At 35.9% G+C, this 18,667-nt stretch overlaps 2 protein-coding genes across 7 annotated transcripts in view; one reads left to right on the top strand and one right to left on the bottom strand.

Annotated features, from left to right (window-relative positions):
- AP3B1 (adaptor related protein complex 3 subunit beta 1) overlaps positions 1-18,667 on the top strand; it is a 271,317-nt gene that overhangs the window by 87,107 nt on the left and 165,543 nt on the right. The gene's annotated exons all lie outside the window — the stretch shown is intronic.
- Positions 1,823-8,576, bottom strand: LOC108303761 (60S ribosomal protein L36-like). Its single transcript, XM_037738194.1, has 2 exons — positions 7,440-8,576; positions 1,823-1,831 (listed from the first exon to the last, which is right to left on the bottom strand). Exons 1-2 carry the CDS (start codon positions 7,821-7,823, stop codon positions 1,823-1,825), a joined length of 393 nt encoding a protein of 130 aa, XP_037594122.1. The 5' UTR covers positions 7,824-8,576.

Here is an 18,667-nt window from a genome sequence, read left to right as displayed (position 1 = left end):
ATGCAGTGGCACAATCTCAGCTCGCTGCAACCTCCTACTTCAGCCTCTGACTGAGTAGTTGGGATTACAGGTGCCTGCCACCATACCCGGCTAATTTTTGTGTTTTTAGTAAAGATGAGGTTTCACCATATTGGCCAGGCTGGTCTTGAACTCCTGGCCTCACGTGATCCACTGCCTCGGCCTCCCAGAGTTTTGGGATTATAGGCGTGAGCCACCACACCCGACCTAATATTTGCATTTTTTATAAAAACAGGATTTTGCCATGTTGGCTAGGCTGGTCTTGAACTCCTGGGTTCATGTAATCCTCTTGCCTTGACCTCCCAAAGTGCTGAGATTACAGGTGTGAGCCACCATGTTTGCCCAAAGTTTTGACTTTTTATATTTATTTCAAGTTGTTTCATTCTGTAAATTCTGTAAATTTAGTGACATTATTGCTTTGATCTGTTATTTACTTACTCAGGTTTGAATTTCATATTTCCATTCTGTAGTTATATCATCTTATCTTTGAACTTCTGTTTTATTGAGTTTGCATTCTAAATAACTTCTTGGGGAATGTGCTTTTAACACTTAAATATAGTCCATTATATGTGTGGGGGGTGTGGTCTGGGAGAAAGATCCTTCTTCCCCCTTGCCCTACTGGCTGTTGGAGGTAATCAACCGTGTCTACCACATTCTCCATAATAATATAACAAAATTTTGAAGAGAGTGTGATTTGGAAAGACTATTTGTTTCATCTGTTAAGATATTTATTATACATGTATGTATATATGTGGTATAAATAATAAATTAAAATGAAAATATTCTGAGAAAATTCTTTAATCTCAGGAGTACACCTCTTGTTCCCTCTAGATTTTGAAATGGTCTGTTTTAGTTTGATAACAATGTATTCATCAAAATAGATGTCTGGGTGGAGAAGGCCTGATACATTGTAAGTTGGAAGCTCTTAATTAATTTCTAAGTGAAATAATGGGCCTTTTCTTGTTCTCATTTATTAGGAAGTACTTAAGGCTGTGTCATCTAAGTTGCTGATTCATTCCAATTTTTAAAATTTGTTGTGGAAATATTCACATTAAAAAAAAAATTAGCTCATACTGACCTTTGTGAAATGCTTTAAAGAACTCTGTTAAAAAATGTTAGTTAAAAATAAGTTTTCTCGGGCTGATGTCCTTCAGAAAAACCAATTTCTCTTAGATAAGTAACTTCATACATTTTCATATACAGCACATAGAGAAACCATTCCTGGTATAGTGGAGCTACATTCTGGAAAAGCTTTTTTTTTTTTTTTTTTTTTGAGAAAATAAATCTCCTTTCTTCTTCACCCTTGTCCCCATGATTCTCTGTATGTCCAGCTGAAAGTTAATGTACTTGTCTAGCATGGGGCTTATAGTATGCCATACGTAGGCACTAGATGATTGTGCTGGTTAGTTATCCAGTTGACATGCTCACCATTTTCTAATCTGAGCATTTCTAGCCATGTTATTGGAATTAAAAATTGAAAGCCAGAAATTGACATTTGCTTTTTTAACATTTCCTTTAGTGGTTATCTACTGCCTTCCTCAAGGGAGTAGTAGAGACCTTGACAGATTCCCTATTACAAGTAATTGCTTCCAGAGCTGGATGTTATTCCTGTTATTTAGAGGCCAGTAGTGTTTAGTGCCTGTATATATAAATATATATTTTGTGTGTGTGTGTGTGTGTGTGTGTGTGTGTGTGTGTGTGTGTGTATATATATGATTTCATCTTTAAAATAATGTATTTATTGGCTATAATGATTTAGTTTTTATTTTTATTTGTTGAGCTTACTTAGTGAAAGGTGAAAGATTTATTCAGTCTGAGGAGAAACATGAGTATGAGCTTACTTAGAATATAAAATCTCTTTTGTGAGTTTATATTAGTACTTTCTCTCAGTTTGTTTCCTAAACATCCTTTTTGTGTGACTAGCCTTATTTTTGCATTTCTTATAATTGTAAAAATTATATCTTTATATCGTATACTGTTAGTAAACTTATATTACTGTTTTATGTCATTTTGGGTTTCCTAAATTTCCTTTTCAAGTTTTTTACTGTAAGTCACAATTCCAAGAGAAACAGAAGTTTTGTTTTTAATAAAAATTTTTCCCAACATTTTACTTCAGTAATTTTCAGATGGAAAGTGATATCAGTGAAAGTGGCAGAGTAGAGAACTCCCAAGAGCTTGTCCCTCCACAGAGATACAAGAAAATCTGGTAAAAATAGCCTGAATCAACTTCTTGAATTCAGAAAATAGTCACAGGTTTATAACAACCACATAAACATTTAAGAAAAAGAGGCATGAAACTCAGGAGTGAAGATTTGTGGCATTTTAACTTACTCTCACTATATCCTCCCTTCTCTGTCACAGTGGCAGGGGCTGGAAGGAACAGAGTAGATTCCTTTATCAAAGAGGTGTGATTATTTGTTTTGTACTGTCTGGAGGATCCCTAATGCAAGGGACATGCCTTTATTTTGCTGAAATCGGAGCTCCCTCAGACCAAATGATCTACTGATGCCACCTGGGGCAATAGATATCAATTGGAGTAAACAATGGATATGTCAAGAAGCCTGGAACAAAAGGCTGGAGGATGAAATGCTTTGTGGAATAAGGATGTTGAGAAGCTCCTGTGTATACTGTAGGATCTTGAAAGCCCATTTCTTGCTTAGGGTTAGACACCTGCTCAGAAAAGATCTGATAAGAACCTAACTTTTTACCTCAGACTGACCTTCAAGCTCTGCATGAGTGGAAGTGATGGCTAAGGCAAACTTTTAAATGGCCCAACTAAGTTTATGCAGACTGCCAGCTAACAGAACAGTAAACACTTCCATGACCACATGTGACAAAGAATGTACTCTTTTCAAAAATAGCTTAGAAATGACCGTAAACAAATAAAAAAAACTGATAAGCAGCAACAATAATCCCTGGGGAGGAGTTAGATTCTAAGTTAATTACCGTATTATAATATTCAGAATGCCTAGTTTTTAGCAGAAAACATTGAGGAATGTAAAGAAACCAGTAAATTTGTTCCATCCACAAGAAAAAAAGAAAATCCAGGAAGTCCAGACATTGAATTTGCTAGCCAAAGGGTTTTAAATCACTGTGTTAAATACGCTGAACAGCTAAATGAAACCAGGAAAACAATGACTCTCCAAGCAGAGAATATCAGTGTATAGAGAGAAATGATAAAAAGAAACCAACTAGAAATATTAGAGGGAAAAAATATAACAAATGAAGTATTCTATTCACAAGTAGAGATCATCAACAGATTTGAACAGGAAGAAAATTAATTGGTGAACTTAAAGGTAAGTCAGTTGAGATTATCTTGTCTAAGGAGTAGAAAGTCAAAAAGCAGGAAGATGAAGAAAGCCTAAGAGACTTAAGAGGCCTGTGGGATTCCATCAAGGGTACTGACGCACATAATACATATTCCAGAAAGAAAGGAGAGAGAGAAAGGGGCAGACAGAATAGCTGAAGAAAAAATGGCTGAAAATTTCCAAAATTTGATGAGAGACACTAATCAACACGTTTAAGAAGCTCATCAGAATCTAAGTAGGAGAAATTCTGAGATACACACCAAGATCATGATGTGGTTTAGCTCTGTGTCCCCACCCAAGTCTCACCTTGAACTGTAATAATCCCCATATGTCAAGGGTGGGACTAGATGAAGATAATTGAATCATGGGGATAATTCCTCCCTTCTGTTCTCCTGATAGTGAGTGAGTTTTCATGCAATCTGAGGGGCTTTCCACTTCACTGTCTTCTCATTCTCTCTTCTGCTACCCTGTTAAGAGGTGCCTTCTACCATGATTGTAAGTTTCCTGAGGCTCCCCAGCCATGCTGAACTGTGAGTCGATTAAACCTCTTTTCTTTATAAATACCTGAGACTGGTATTTCTTTATACCAGTCTTGGGTATTTCTTCATAGCAGTGTATGAATGGACTAATACAGCACGTAAGGATCATGTTGTCAAAAGCCGAGGACAAAAAGAGAATCTTGAAAGCAGCAAGAGAAGTGACTCATTATTTACAAGGTTTCTTCAATAAGATCAACAACTAGTTTCTCATTAGAAATCATGGGGCCAGAAGGCAGTTGAAGAACCATATTTAAAATATTGAAAGCAATAAAAAAATCAACAAATAAGTTCTTAGTTGACAAAGCTTTCCTTTGAAAATGGAGAAATAAGTACATGCCTGTATTGGTACAACAGTCCAATGTTTTAGATGCATTTCAAAGTAAGATGCAGACATCAATACATATTACTCCTAAATGCTTCAGTATGTATATCATTAATTAGAGTTCAATATTTGTTTATGATTATTTTTCCTTTTGTTGATATAAAATTTTCACAGTGAAATGCACAAATCTTAGAGTTTTGATAATTGCATGTAAGTAACACACACAAACTCTTTTCATTATATGAAGTATTGCTGTTATCCTTCTAAGTTAGTTGTTTGCCCTCAGTTGCAAGTATTGTTTTAATTGTCTTCATTATAGTATTGAGTTCAAAAAGTAAAGGATTTGAGATATTACCATACTTCTATGTTTATGTGCGCGCGCATGCGCGCGCGCACACACACACACACACACACACTGTATATATGGCACATGTTTAATGTATATACACACACAAAAGCAGAAACACTGTTGTGTGGATCAGAGAAGACACTTTTTATTCACTCATGGTTATCTTAGTGTCACTTCCCTGCACTTCAGTTCCCCATTAAGGTAATGTTGTGAGGGTTAGTGCCACCTGTATATCTTGGGGGATGGAAGTTGCAATACAGGAGAGGAGCTCCCCCTATATGAATGAATCTCAGAATTTATATAGGACTATGTATTAGTCCATTTCCTGCTGCTGATAAAGACATCCCAGAGAGTGAGCAATTTATAAAAGATAGAGGTTTATTCAACTTACAGTTCTGCGTGGCCGGGGAGGCCTAACAATCGTGGTTTAAGGTGAAAGCCACGTCTCACATGGCAGACAAGAGAAGAGAGAGCTTGTGCAGGGAAACTCCGCATTTTAGAACCATCAGATAGCATGAAACTTATTCACTATCATGAGAACAGCGTGGGAAAGACCTGCCCCCATGATTCAGTTGCCTCCCACTTGGTTCCTCCCATGACACATGGAAATTGTGGGAGTTACAGTTCAAGATGAGATATGGGTGGGGACGCAGCCAAACCGTATCAGACTGTATGTATCTCAGAGCGTATATAGAACTGCTTTTGCATCTGCTCCTCGTCTCCTGTGTAGAGAAAGGGATAGTTACCTTACCTTTCTAATGTAAACACATTTCACTTTTCTGGGGAGAAGAGGACAATGTCTCTTTTTCCATTACCCTGTGGAATTTAAGTGATGGAAGATAAACCCATATGTCTCCTTGGTTGTCTCTCTCTGTCTGACTTCCAAGATTCATTTGCCATTTACTCGTCTGTTAATCCAGATTGCCAGCACTCTTTGCTCAGGAAGTCCTGATCATGCAAAAACATGAATATAATCATGGAACATTGTTTACTGATAACAAAAATCAATTTAACTTGTTGTAGAACTTTATATAATTAGAATCATATTTTTTTGGGGGGGATGTCTTTACTCAGCATAATATTTTGGAGATTGAGCCACATTGTATTAGTAGTTCATTTTTAGTATCTTCAAAATAATAATTTCAGTGTTATTTTGCTGAATAATGTTCTATTATTATTAAATTCTTCTGTTGAAGCCTTTACCTCCAAATGTGACATAGACTGTACCCACTTATGTTTGAATGATGACTCTTCTGCACACCCATGGAGCTGTCATGTTTGCCTCCAGTGCCACAGGTGTTTATATGTTTTTATTTCTGTAGGTTCTGTAGTAAATGTGTGGCCTTCCCTGTCTTACCTCCAGTTCCTACTCTCTAAAGGCAAACAGATCTCTTTTAAGCTTTGTCTTCTATTGGTTATCTTCATATTTTAAAAAAATAACTTGTTTATATGATTTTTTTCCAGTGACTCAGTGTATCCTATAATTTAGAAAAAGGAATATTTTGGAAATAATGAGGAATCAATAAATAATCCCTTTATGAAACTTTAGATAAAGACCTTTTATATTCCAATTATTTTTGGTTTTTTGCTTTTTATAAATGTTAAATTGGTGTTTTGTGGAGCCCTAGTTTTCTACCCTCTCTTTACCTAGAATATGTTTTTTTTTCTGTTTTTTGTATTAGATTTCCTCATAGTATTAAAAAAAAGAACTTTTAATTAATTCCCCTCCTTCTTAAAATGTCCACAATTATTATAAAACCTCTGCTTTAACCCATTTGTTTTTATGCCCTGGAGGATAATTAAACATTAGTTTCAATTCAACACACATTTACTTTCATGTCTCTAATATAAACTTTTTATTTTAGGGATTAAGGTATGGAGAGAATGAATACATGAAGAATCATGATTAGTTCTACTTAGGTTTATCGTAATTTTGTTTCATAATTTGTGATTGAATGAAAACTACTCTAAAATGCATTTTGCTTAACAAAAAATGATTCTATTTTCTTCCCCATCACTGGATCTACATTAATTAGTTTTTAAACAAGTAGGACTCTTATTTCTCATGTCTTGAAACCCTTAGACCTAGGTTCAACATGTTTCATGAGCGTATTTTATTTCAGAAAATTTGAAAAATGCCCTACTGTAAATCCTCCAGATTTCTCAGTAACAAAGTTTGGAAACTACTGCATTCAGAAAGCTTGTTTCTTTGATTCTAGAGTTGAGTATCTAGTCATAAGAAATGAGATGTGTTGTGGGCAATTGAACACTGAATTTTCATGGTGGCTCAACACAAAGTTACTGTGCACAGGTGTTTCTATAATTGTGATATATTGGGGGAGATTCAGTGTTCAATGGTCCTCAAACCCACACTTCCACCTGTGTGGTATAGTGGTCACTGGGCTGTGGTACAAAACAGGTAAAGTGTACAGCGGTAGCAGTTTCTTCACAGAAGGAAAAAAAATCTCAAACCACTATGCATATCCTTTGTTGTTTTACATAAACACAAATTTTGGGGAAGGAGACTTTTTTTCTTCTTTGTGAAAAATACTAAATTAAAAGTTTTATTAAACATGAATTTTTTTCCAGTGAATCCATCTCTAATAATGTATTCTATTCCTACTGAGTAACTAATTTGACTGTGTGATTGTTGTATTACTAACCACCTACCCATCCTGGTCTTGTCAGGCACATCTAACCCAATGTCAGAGAGATGTAACACAGTATATCGCTGTGCTGTCTGTTATGGACTGAATGTTTGCCCCACCTCTGAATGCATATTTGAAGACTTAGCCCCAGGTTGATGGTATTTGGAGATGGGGTATTTGGGAGGTAATGAGGTTTAGAGGAGGTCATGAGAGTGAGTCCCCCATGATGGGATTAGTGCCCTTCTTTTTTTTTGCGGGAGTCGGGGGAGTTGGGGGGATCAAGCTGTTCTTTATTTCAGGGAGAGGGCAGGGGAGGGGGCTCAGTCTTTTCTTGACAGCGGCTTTCCTCATGGCGGCCAGGACATTGCTCAGCTCCTCCTTCTTTCTCTTGGCCCGGATGTTTGTCCCCACTTTTTTCTTGATGAACTTGAGGGCGCATTTGTCCTTGGAGACCTTGAGTAACTCTAGGGCCCACTGCTCGTATGGGGCGAGGCCACACACCTCCCGGATCATGTCCCGCACGAACTTGGTGTGTTTGGTCAGATGCTTGCAGCAGCGACTGTGCTTGGGCTTGCTCACGTTCCTGGTTACCTTGCGGCCCTTGTTGAGGCCGGCGGCTACAGGGTAGCAAAAAGCCATGGCTGCTACTCTCCAATGGCGGCCATGGCGGAAGGGCTGGCGCTGTGCGGAACTCTGGCAGGATTAATTAGTGCCCTTCTAAGAAGAGGCACAAGGAGCTTGCGTCCTCTCTTTCCACCATTTGAGGTAGCTGTCCACAAGCCAGGAGGAAGGCCTTCATCAGGAATTGAATCACTTGCCCCTGGATCTTGGACTTTTAAGCCTCAAGAACTGAGAAATAAATGTCTCTTGTTTCAGTCACCTATCCTCTGGTATTTTGTTGTAGCAGACTGAGTTGACTAGTACAGTGTCTCAGATTACATGGGAATGTTGTGATGTATTAGTCATTTTTAAACATTTTGGAAGGGTCTAAGGCCACAGCAGGCTGCAGAGATTGTTTCATCCAGGTGTAAATCTTGAGAGGGCACTAGCACCCTTTAGGCTACCTTAGAATTCAGAAGACAACTGGGTATATTCAGTGTCTTTTATGTGACTACCCTAAATTCCAAGGTAATAAAGGCAAGAGGTGACAGGTAAAGAATAGCAATTCCTGAGTTCAAATCCTGGCTCTACTGCTTTTGATCTCTGTGACTATTGATAATTTATGTAAATTGTGTGTACCTCAGTTCTTTCATCTGTGAAAAACGTAGTAAATACCTGCTTTGTTTACCATATGGGATTGTTTTGAGTTTTTGTTTTTTTTTTGGTTTTTTTTGGGACGGAGTTTCGCTCTTGTTACCCAGGCTGGAGTGCAATGGCACGATCTCAGCTCACCGCAACCTCCGCCTCCTGGGTTCAGGCAATTCTTCTGCCTCAGCCTCCTGAGTAGCTGGGATTACAGGCACGCGCCACCATGCCCAGCTAATTTTTTGTATTTTTAGTAGAGAGGGGGTTTCACCGTGTTGACCAGGATGGTCTCGATCTTTTGACCTCGTGATCCACCCGCCTCGGCCTCCCAAAGTGCTGGGATTACAGGCTTGAGCCACCGCGCCCGGCCTGTTTTGAGTTTTTAAAGAGGTATTTGTGTAAGTGTTTTATTAATATTAGAAGTTTCTTAAGCTGAAGTTATTTCTACTAAGTAGATTGTTACTGGTCACATGTTACAAAAGTAGCTATTTTTCAGCAATGTTTGCTTTGTTAATTTTTATACATAAAAATATTTTGCTGTATGCAGTTTTAACTGTCATGATTTTTTTTTTAATTTTATTTTTCTGTCATTCCTTATGGACTGACAAAAGATTGTAGTGTGTATTTATTTCTTAGGAAATCCATTCAGATAAAATACGTCTCCCTGTGCCTTAAGATCTCATTAAAAAGTAAAGATTATCCCCAGGATCCAAAATTGTGGGTTCAGTTACTGACTTCTTATTATTTTTGTGAACTTTTATGTTTAGAGCTTCAGATACAAAATACATAGAAAGTACTACTGCTTAAGTGTAATTACACACTTTTCTTTATTCTGCGAGCCTGTGGAATAGTACCTTAACAGTATATAAACCATGCCTTTTCCAAAGTATACTTCATGGAGTAATGTTATTTTTTGCCTTCATAAAGCTTATATTTAATGTAACAGCATTTGTCTCTTCTGAAAGTGAATGTTTTAGAGCAAAGTTAAAAGCTGTATTTTATCCAGATTTTTTTTTTCATTAGCATTTGGGTGGTTGGCGTACATGAGTGGAGGGAGACCTATTTTTATATGATATAGGTTCAGATATATTAAATTCACTGCTTTTTAAAAATTAAAATAAGCCTTTTTTTTTTAGAGCAGTTATAGGCTTACAATAAAACTGAGTTGAAAGTGCAGGGATTTCCCATATTCCCTCTACCTCCACACACTCAAAACATCCCCCACCATCAACATTTTATATTATAGTAGATGAATTTACATTAATATTATTGTCACCCAAAGTCCACAATTTACTTTAGAGTTCAGCCTTGGTGTTGTACATTCTATGAATTTTGTCTGATATATAAAAACATGAATACACCATTGTATTTTATCATACACAATAGTTCTGCTGCCCTAAAAATTCTCTATGCTCTACTTGTTCATCCCTCCCTCCCCACTAGTGCCTGGCAATCACTAATGTTTCTAATGTCTACATAGTTTGCTTTTTCCAGAATATCATATCAGTGGAATCATACAATAGGTAACCTTTTCAGCTTGGATTCTCTCACTTATATTGTAATATGCATTTAAGTTGTCTCCATGTCTTTTCATGGCTTGATAGCTCATTTATTTTTAGCACTGAATACTATTCCTTTGTCTGGATGTACCACAGTTTATTTAACCACTTACCTACTGAAAGACATTCAGGGCACTTCCTAGTTTTGCCAGTGATGAATAAAGCTGCTTTATCCATGTGCAGGCTTTTGTGTGGACATGTTTTTAGATTTTTGGATAAATACTAAGGAGTGTGATTGGTGGATTGTTTGGTACCAGTATGTTTACTTTGGTAAGAAACTGCCAAGTTGCCTTTCAGAGTGGCTGTACCATTTTGCATTCCCATCAGCAATGAATGAGAGCTCCTATCACTTTATATCCTTGTCTGTATATGGAGTTCTCAAGTTTTTGGACTTTGTCCAATAAGTGTGTTGTAGTATATAATTTGTTTTAGTTAGCAATTCCCTAATGACATGATTTTGCACATGTTTTTATATGTTTATTTGCCATATGTGTATCTTTTTTGGTGAGATATCTGTTCAGGTCTTCAGCCCATTTTTTAAAAAATTGGGTTGTTTTCTTGTTGAATTTTAGGAACTCTTTGTATATTTTGGATAACAGTCCTAAAAGATATGTCTTTTGCAAATATTTTCTCCTAGTTTGTGGCTTGTCTTCTAATTCTTCTGATCTTGTCTTTTGCATGTAAAAGTTTTAAATTTTAATGAAGTCCAACTTATCAATTATTTCTTCCAGAGATCATGTATTTTGTATTGTCTCTAAAAGTTGCCATAACCAAGGTCATCTAGATTGCTATGTTAGTCTCTAAAAGTTTTATAGTTTTGTGTTTTATGTTTAGTCTGTGACCCATTTGAATTAATTTTTGTGAAGGGTGTAAGGTCTGTTTCTACATTCTTTTTTTTTTTTTTTTTTAAACATGTGGCTCTTTGTTTATTCCAGCATCATTTGTTGAAAAGACTATCTTTTATCCATTGTATTGTCTTAGCTCTTTTGTGAAAGCAGTTGGGTGTATTTATGAGAGTCTGTTTTTGGGCTCTCTCTTCTGTTCCATTAATGTTTTTATCTGTCCTTTCACAAATACCACACTGTCTTGCTATGTGTAGCTTTATAGTAAGTCTTAATTATGGAAAACTTTAAACATACATGAAAGTATGGCTGACAGTTCAGTGAATCCCTGTGTATACATCACGTAGTTACATTGTTCATCAGCTCATGGCTGCTCTCGTTTTGCTACCCCACCCCATTCCAAGATTTCATGTAAAATTTTAGATATCATATAATTCATTTCTGTCTATTGAGAGCGTATTTATATCTTCACTTTAAAGAAACCACAAAGTCTTCTCCAGTATAAGTTGGTCCCCATTTTGTAAATGCTTTTTTTTTTTTTGGTGCAGTTTAAATATACATTTTAAAAGAAACATGAAAAAAGTATTCTGTGGTAGTATTTTATTGCATACATGTACATATTTTAAACGTGGAAAATAAAACATTCATTTATAAGTAGAACATTTTATACTCATTTTATGAGATGGTTTTATCACATATGTTTTAGAGATATTTTGAGAACTCCTTTTAGAGTCATTTAATAGTTTTGCATTGGAAAGCACCTTTTTTTTTTTTTTTTTTTTTTTGAGACGGAGTTTTGCTCTTGTTACCCAGGCTGGAGTGCAATGGCGCAATCTCAGCTCACCACAACCTCCGCCTCCTGGGTTCAAGCAGTAATCCTGCCTCAGCTTCCCGAGTAGCTGGGAGTACAGGCGTGCGTCACCATGCCCAGCTAATTTTTTGTATTTTCAGTAGAGACGGGGTTTCACCATGTTGACCAGGATGGTCTCGATCTCTTGACCTCGTGATCCACTTGCCTCCCAAAGTGCTGGGATTATAGGCGTGAGCCACTGCGCCCGGCCCAGCACCTTTACTTCTATGTGGATTTTTGGAGATACACATTACCTTGGAATATGGATACAAGGCTGTCATAGAAATATGTTTCAAACTTTGAGTACTCATTCACATGCTATTAGCATAGTTACTTAGAAGTGTTTTGTAAAAATTTATCAATTCTCCCTCATTTATTTATTTATTAGTTATTTTAACTGCCTAAGCTCTAGAGCCAGTCATGTTTTTTATGTGAAAGAGCAGATTTTATGGCTTTATAAGTAATGTTTTCTTTCTTAGTCAGATTTCAGTCAAATGGTTCTGTCTTTTTGTAATAGTAATATCAGTATTATACTGGAACAATGTTGGCATTACTAATGACTATATAGAAAAACTGATACCACAATATAAAACATTTTAATTAGTACAAATTAGAAACCCCCTGTATGATAATGCCTCATTTCTGTAGGCTCAATAGAAATGTGTAATAATTGATTTTCTAAAACCTTTTCATGCATTTGTAAAACACATTTTTCTTGTCTGTTGGCAATGGAAAATATAATGTTTACTGTTTTATTTTTAAATTATGTTTTTTATTATCTGTATCACAAGAAATCAGAATATCAAGATGATTGAAATGATATGAATAATATACTAAAAATAAGGGCTTCATGTATAAAATAATATCTCAAGGCTTCATAACAGCCATTTTAGCTACATAAGGGTTTTTTCTACTTTGTTTCAAATTCATAGATGTATTAATTGAGATTGCCTAATATCAGTCTCTAGTCAAGAAATATATTTGAGGGTATAGAATAAGCTCAGAAGATCAAGCAGTTCTACTAAAAACAGAATATTTCTAAAAAGTGCTTTCAAATAAAAATGGAGGAATATTAAAATTAGATACTAAATTATCTTTTATCTATATGAAGTATGGTTAGTATATCAAGTGGAGTAAGTGGAAACTTACTGTAAAGTAGATTTCATAGTCTTTCAAATTCTTTTATTTTTACTCTTAATCAGATGAAACATTTTCCTTAATATATCTTGTTTATCTTATTTGTTTATTCTGTTTCTGGACGAAGAGAAAGTCAAATTCATTTCATCATATATTTAACATGTTAAATAAGAATGATGATTTTTTAAACCATTCAGAGTTCTCTCAGATATAAACCTTGATTCTTCCACTTAACTTACTTAAGTATCTGGGCTATATTATCTCTAAGAGAGCACAAATCTTCCTCTATCTGATATGTCAAAAGTATTACAAAGGTAAAATCAGTTAGGTTGACATTTTAAAATATTACTGAATTTAAAGAACTCTGTAAGTGGTTGCTGAAAGTGTAGTGCTTTATATAAAAATCATATAAAAATATATCTGACTTTTTTGAAAAATTCTATTGTGTTGCATTATCTGCCACAAAGCTCTCTTTTACCCCTTTATTCCTTGAACATATTAATCATAGTTGTTTTATAGTCTCAGTTTGGGCTACTATAACAAAAATATCCTAGATTGTATGACTTAATAAACATTTATTTCTCACAGTTCTGAAATGTGGGGAGTCCGGGATCAAGGTTCTGACAGATTTGGTGTCTGGTGAGGGTCTACTTCTTGGTTCATAGATGACTATCTTCTCCACATGATGGAAAAAAGGCGAGAAGGCTCTCCAAGTTTCATTTTGTAATGGCACTAATTCCATTTATGAGAATTCTATCTTAATGAACTAATCACCTTTCAAAGACCCCATCTCATAGTACCATCACACTGGAGATTAGGATTTCTTTCTTTCTTTCTTTTTGAGACAGAGTCTCGCTCTGTCACCCAGGCTGGAGTGCAGTGGCACAATCTCGGCTCACTGCAACTTCTACTTCCCAGGTTCAAATGATTCTCCTGCCTCAGCCCCCCAGGTAGCTGGGACTACAGGCACACACCACCATGCCCCACTAATTTTTGTATTTTTGGTAGAGACAGGGTTTCACCATGTTGGCTAGGTTTGTCTTCAACTCCTGACCTCAGGTGATCCACCTGCCTTGGCCTCCCAGAGTGCTGGGATTATAGGCATGAGCCACTGCACGCAGCCTAGGATTTCAATATATGAATTTGTGGGAGGTCAGAATTGTCCAGTTCATAATATAGTTCACTTAAAATTCATGTCTGCCAAGCTCATTTTCTAGATTTTGTCTTGGTTTATATTTATAGTTTTGTCTTTTTTTCTTCTATGCATATTTTAAAGACATCTTATTGAAGTAGAAATATATACTGCAAATGATTCATACATTTTCACAAACTGAATACACCTATGTACCAAATACCTAGATTGGGAAACAGTAATTATCGGTATACTTCATAAGCCCTCCTCTTGATACCTTTCACTTAATAATTTGCTTTTCTTCCCGGAAGGAAACAGTATCCTTACCCTTAAAGATACCCATTTCCTTTCTGATAAATTGTTGAGCTAGTTTGAAGCCTTGGATGATGGATTTTGTTCTACTTGTGGGTTCTAGGGAAGGGATTCAACAACCTTGAGTTCACTTACTCATCTCAATTATGGATTGAGATGATTTAAGCTGGGCTTTAATCTGATCATCCTTACTCCCCAGAATATAGACTTCATCTTTTAAACCAAAGACTAGAAGAGTTAGCAGGATTGTAATTTTTGGTGGATCCTGACCCTCCACCTTTTGTTACTGCATTTTTGTGAATTTGCTGAAAGCTCTACTCAGCATTTAGGCCTCTCAGCCTCCTCTTGTCTAATTAACACATTTTGGAAAAGCAATTCCAAAAGCCAATCAGAGTTCTTGGTTTCTAGATTTACTGCTGCTTCTGGGTCTTGCCTGCATAATTCATCACTGTTCTTTTAGCTCTCCAATGCCTTCAAACAGGTTTCTTAGCTTTTTCCCAGGTTTTCTAGTTCTCTGTGGTGGTTGTTCTAAGTTGTCTGTTTAGCCATTCTTAGATACAGGACTATATCTTCCTATAGTGCCTGTTTTTAAAAAAGTGTTCTCTAAAGGCTTAGTTAAAATGGCATTGTTTATCACTGTGATGTGTGACTCCTTTTAAGCATCCATAACTAGCATTATTGAAGTTGTCTGTAATGAGTTTCCCATGTTTGGGGTACATTATGGTTCAAAATGGAGCAGTAGTGTAAGAACCTCATAATACATTTGTAAATTCTCAGGTATGAGGCAGCTTCTTTCTGAGGGATAATTTTAGAGGGGAAACTTTTTTTTTTATATTTGGCATCTAGGGATATTGAACTTGAATCAATATTACTTGAAGTAATAGTTTCAATTACATGGCTTCTAGAAAGAAACTTTCTTAATAATAGAAGCAGTGGCAATAGCTACTATTTGTGTAGTTTAATTTGTTTCAGGCACTAAGTGCTTATATAGCTTTCAAGAAAGTGATTCAATCTTTATAAACACTTTAATGATATAGATACTGCTTTTATAGCTGAGTAAATCAAGACAAGGAAAAGTCAAATCAAGACAAGGAAAGGTTGAGTAATTTGTCATGGTCATAGAGCCAGCACTTACATTGGATTGGTGTGTCCTGATATACCCATATACTGTGTACATATCTAGCATCCATTTTGTTTGGGCCAATGTCTATTCTGATTCATCAAAAACCTGAGAAACATAGTCCACAGTAATATAGATTCAAATATGTTACTGGAGATTCGTTCTCATCCTCCAAGAAAAACTCAAAACCTTTGTTTCATTAATCTCATAAAAACATCCACCCTTCACTTGTCAGTTTTTTCACTGCTTGGTTCCAATTTAGGGGATTATGCAGTTGGTACATGCGTATAGCTAGTAACTAGGAGAGCTGCATCTAAGAAGCAATGTCACGATATTCTCATGGCAGTAGACGCAAACTGAAAGTTCATAAAAAGTATACGAGAATTTCCTCTGAGGGTAATGTTTTTAAATAATAATTGACATGAACTATTTTAGCTATAAGCAACATGTTCTTCATGTTTATTAGCTCATAATCCCATTATTAAAACTTTAAATATTGTTTCAAATAATCCCTTTTAGAAAATTATAATTTCTGTAATGTTATATGTTAATTTGTAGAAGTTTTGTTAGTAGGAATATAAGATCATTGAATCATGTGTGGCAAAGATACAGAAATTACTTTTGTGGAATCTTTAAAAATAGTAGTATTATAATATTTGCATAATTTTTATTTTATTTTTAACAGATTCTTACTCTGTCACCCAGTCTGGAGTGCAGTGGCGTGATCTTGGCACACTGTCTCCTGGGTTCAAACGATTCTTCTGCCTCAGCCTCCCAAGTAGCTGGGACTACAGGTGTGCACCACCACGCCTGGCTAATTTTTGTATTTTTAGTAGAGATAGGGTTTCACCATATTGGCCAGGCTGGTCTCGAACTCCTGCCCTCAGGTGACCCGCCTGCCTCGGCCTCCCAAAGTGCTGGGATTACAGATGTGAGCCGCCATGCCTGCTGCATAATTTTTTAAAACTGTAAAAAAATTTATCAACAGGAAGCAGTTGGATCAATTATGAACCATATATGTTATGAAATATTACTGAATTTTAATAAGATAATGATTCATTGACCTTTATACTTATTAAAAATGCCATCCTTTGAATTAAATATACATTGAAGACATACAGTAGTACAAGTAATCCTCTGTAAAGTGTTCTTATTTTTGTAAATGTATATTAAAATCAAACTTCATGTAAAAATACGTTTCTTATGGAAATGAACTCAAAACCTATATGTTGGTATGTTCATAAAGGACACTATAGAAACATTTACATGAGTCTTAAAAATTTTTTTAAGTTATTGTTTTTCTTTTAAGTTCTGGGGTACATGTGCAGAATGTGCAGGTTTTTTACATAGGTAAACATGTGCCATGTGATTTGCTGTACCTATCAATCAGTCATCCAGGTATTAAGCCCAGCAGGCATTAGCTTTTTTCCCTAATGCTCTGCCCCCTGACCCTCACCTCATAGGCCCCAGTAAGTGATGTTCCCCTCCTGTGTCCATGTGTTCACATTGTTCAGCTCCCACTTATAAGTGAGAACGTGTGGTATCTGGTTTTCTGTTCCCACGTTAGTTTGCTGAGAATAATGGCTTCCAGCATCATCCATGTCCCTGCAAAGGACATGATCTTGTTCCTTTTTATGGGTGCATAGTATTCCATGGTGTATATACATCACATTTTATCTAGTCTATCATTGATGGGCATTTGGGTTGATTCTCTGACTTTGCTATTGTGAATAGTGCCACAGTAAACATATGCATGCATGTGTTTTTATAGTAGAATGATTTGTAATCCTTTGGGTATGTATGCCAGTAATGGGATTGCTGGGTCAAATAGTATTTCCGGTTCTGAATATTTGAGGAATAAGCACATTGTCTTCCACAATGATTGTACTAATTTCTATTCCCACCAACAGTGTAAAAGCATTCCTGTTTCTCCACAGCCTTGCCAACATCTGTTGTTTTTTTGAGCTTTTAATAATTGCCATTCTGACTGGTATGAAATGATATCTCATTGTGGTTTTGGTTTGCATTTCTCTAGCAATCATTGATGTTGAGCTATTTTTCGTATGTTTGTTGGCTGCATGTACGTCTTTTTTTGTGAAGTGTCTGTTCATATCATTTGCCCACTTTTTAATGGAGTTGTTAGTTTCTTGTAAATGTGGTTAAGTTTCTTGTAGATTCTGGATATTAGCCCTTTGTCAGATCAATAGATTGCAAAAATTTTCTCCTGTTCTATAGATTTTCTGTTTGCTTTGATGATAATTTTGTTCACTGTGCAGAAACTCTTTAATTAGATCCCATTTGTCAATTTTTGCTTTTGTTGCAATTGCTTTTAGCGATTTCATCATAAAAGCCTTTGCCCATGCTGATGTCTTAAATGGTATTGCCTAGATTCTCTGTCTGCTAGGGTTTTTATAGTTTTAGGTTTTACGTTTAAGTCTTTAATCCATCTTGAGTTAATTTTTGTATAAGGTGTAAGGAAGGGCTCTAGTTTCAATTTTCCACATATGGCTAGCCAGTTCTTCCAGCACCATTTGTTAAATAGGGTATCTTTTCCCATTGTTTGTTTTTGTCAGGTTTGTCGAAGATTAGATGGCTGTAGATGTGCGGTTTTATTTCTGAGTTCTTTATTCTGTTCCATTGGTCTATGTGCCTTTTTTGTACCAGTACCATGCTGTTTTGGTTACGGTGGCCTTGTAGTAGTTTGAAGTCAGGTAGCATGATGCTTCCAGCTTTGTTCTTTTTGCTTAGGATTGTCTTGGCTATGTGAGCTCTTTTTTGGTCCCATGTGAATTTTGAAATATTTTTTTCTAGTTCTTTGAAGAATGTCAGTGATAGTTTAATGGGAATAGCATTGGATCTATAAATTGCTTTGGGCAGTTTGGCCATTTTCATGATGTTGATTCTTTGTATCCATGAGCATGGAATACTTTTCCATCTGCTTGTGCCTCTTTGATTTACTTGAGCAGGTTTGTAGTTTTATTATTATAATATACTGTCATAATCTTAAACATTTGTACAGTAAAATAAGCCATACATACGCATCTTTCATTAAAATAATGTAATTGAACTCTAATAAAGTATGTTAATTAACAATGAGGAAGAAATTGAATGAGTAGATGTTTATTAAAAGCAGCTTTTTATGTCTATTTTGAGGATTTTATTTGTTAGTAGTAGTGCTATGTTTGTTAACACAGCACTTTCATTATGTATCACTTTCAGGTAGAGTTTGAACATTTGTTTGATTAACCATGACATAAGATTGTAGGTGAGTGCTTATGCTTAGAGC

The sequence above is a fragment of the Cebus imitator genome, unplaced genomic scaffold (assembly GCF_001604975.1).
Source record: "Cebus imitator isolate Cc_AM_T3 unplaced genomic scaffold, Cebus_imitator-1.0 Scaffold50, whole genome shotgun sequence".
In the NCBI taxonomy this organism is placed as follows: Eukaryota; Metazoa; Chordata; class Mammalia; order Primates; family Cebidae; genus Cebus; species Cebus imitator.
Note: the sequence above shows the minus strand (reverse complement) of the source record. Positions and strands in the feature narration are given on the sequence as shown.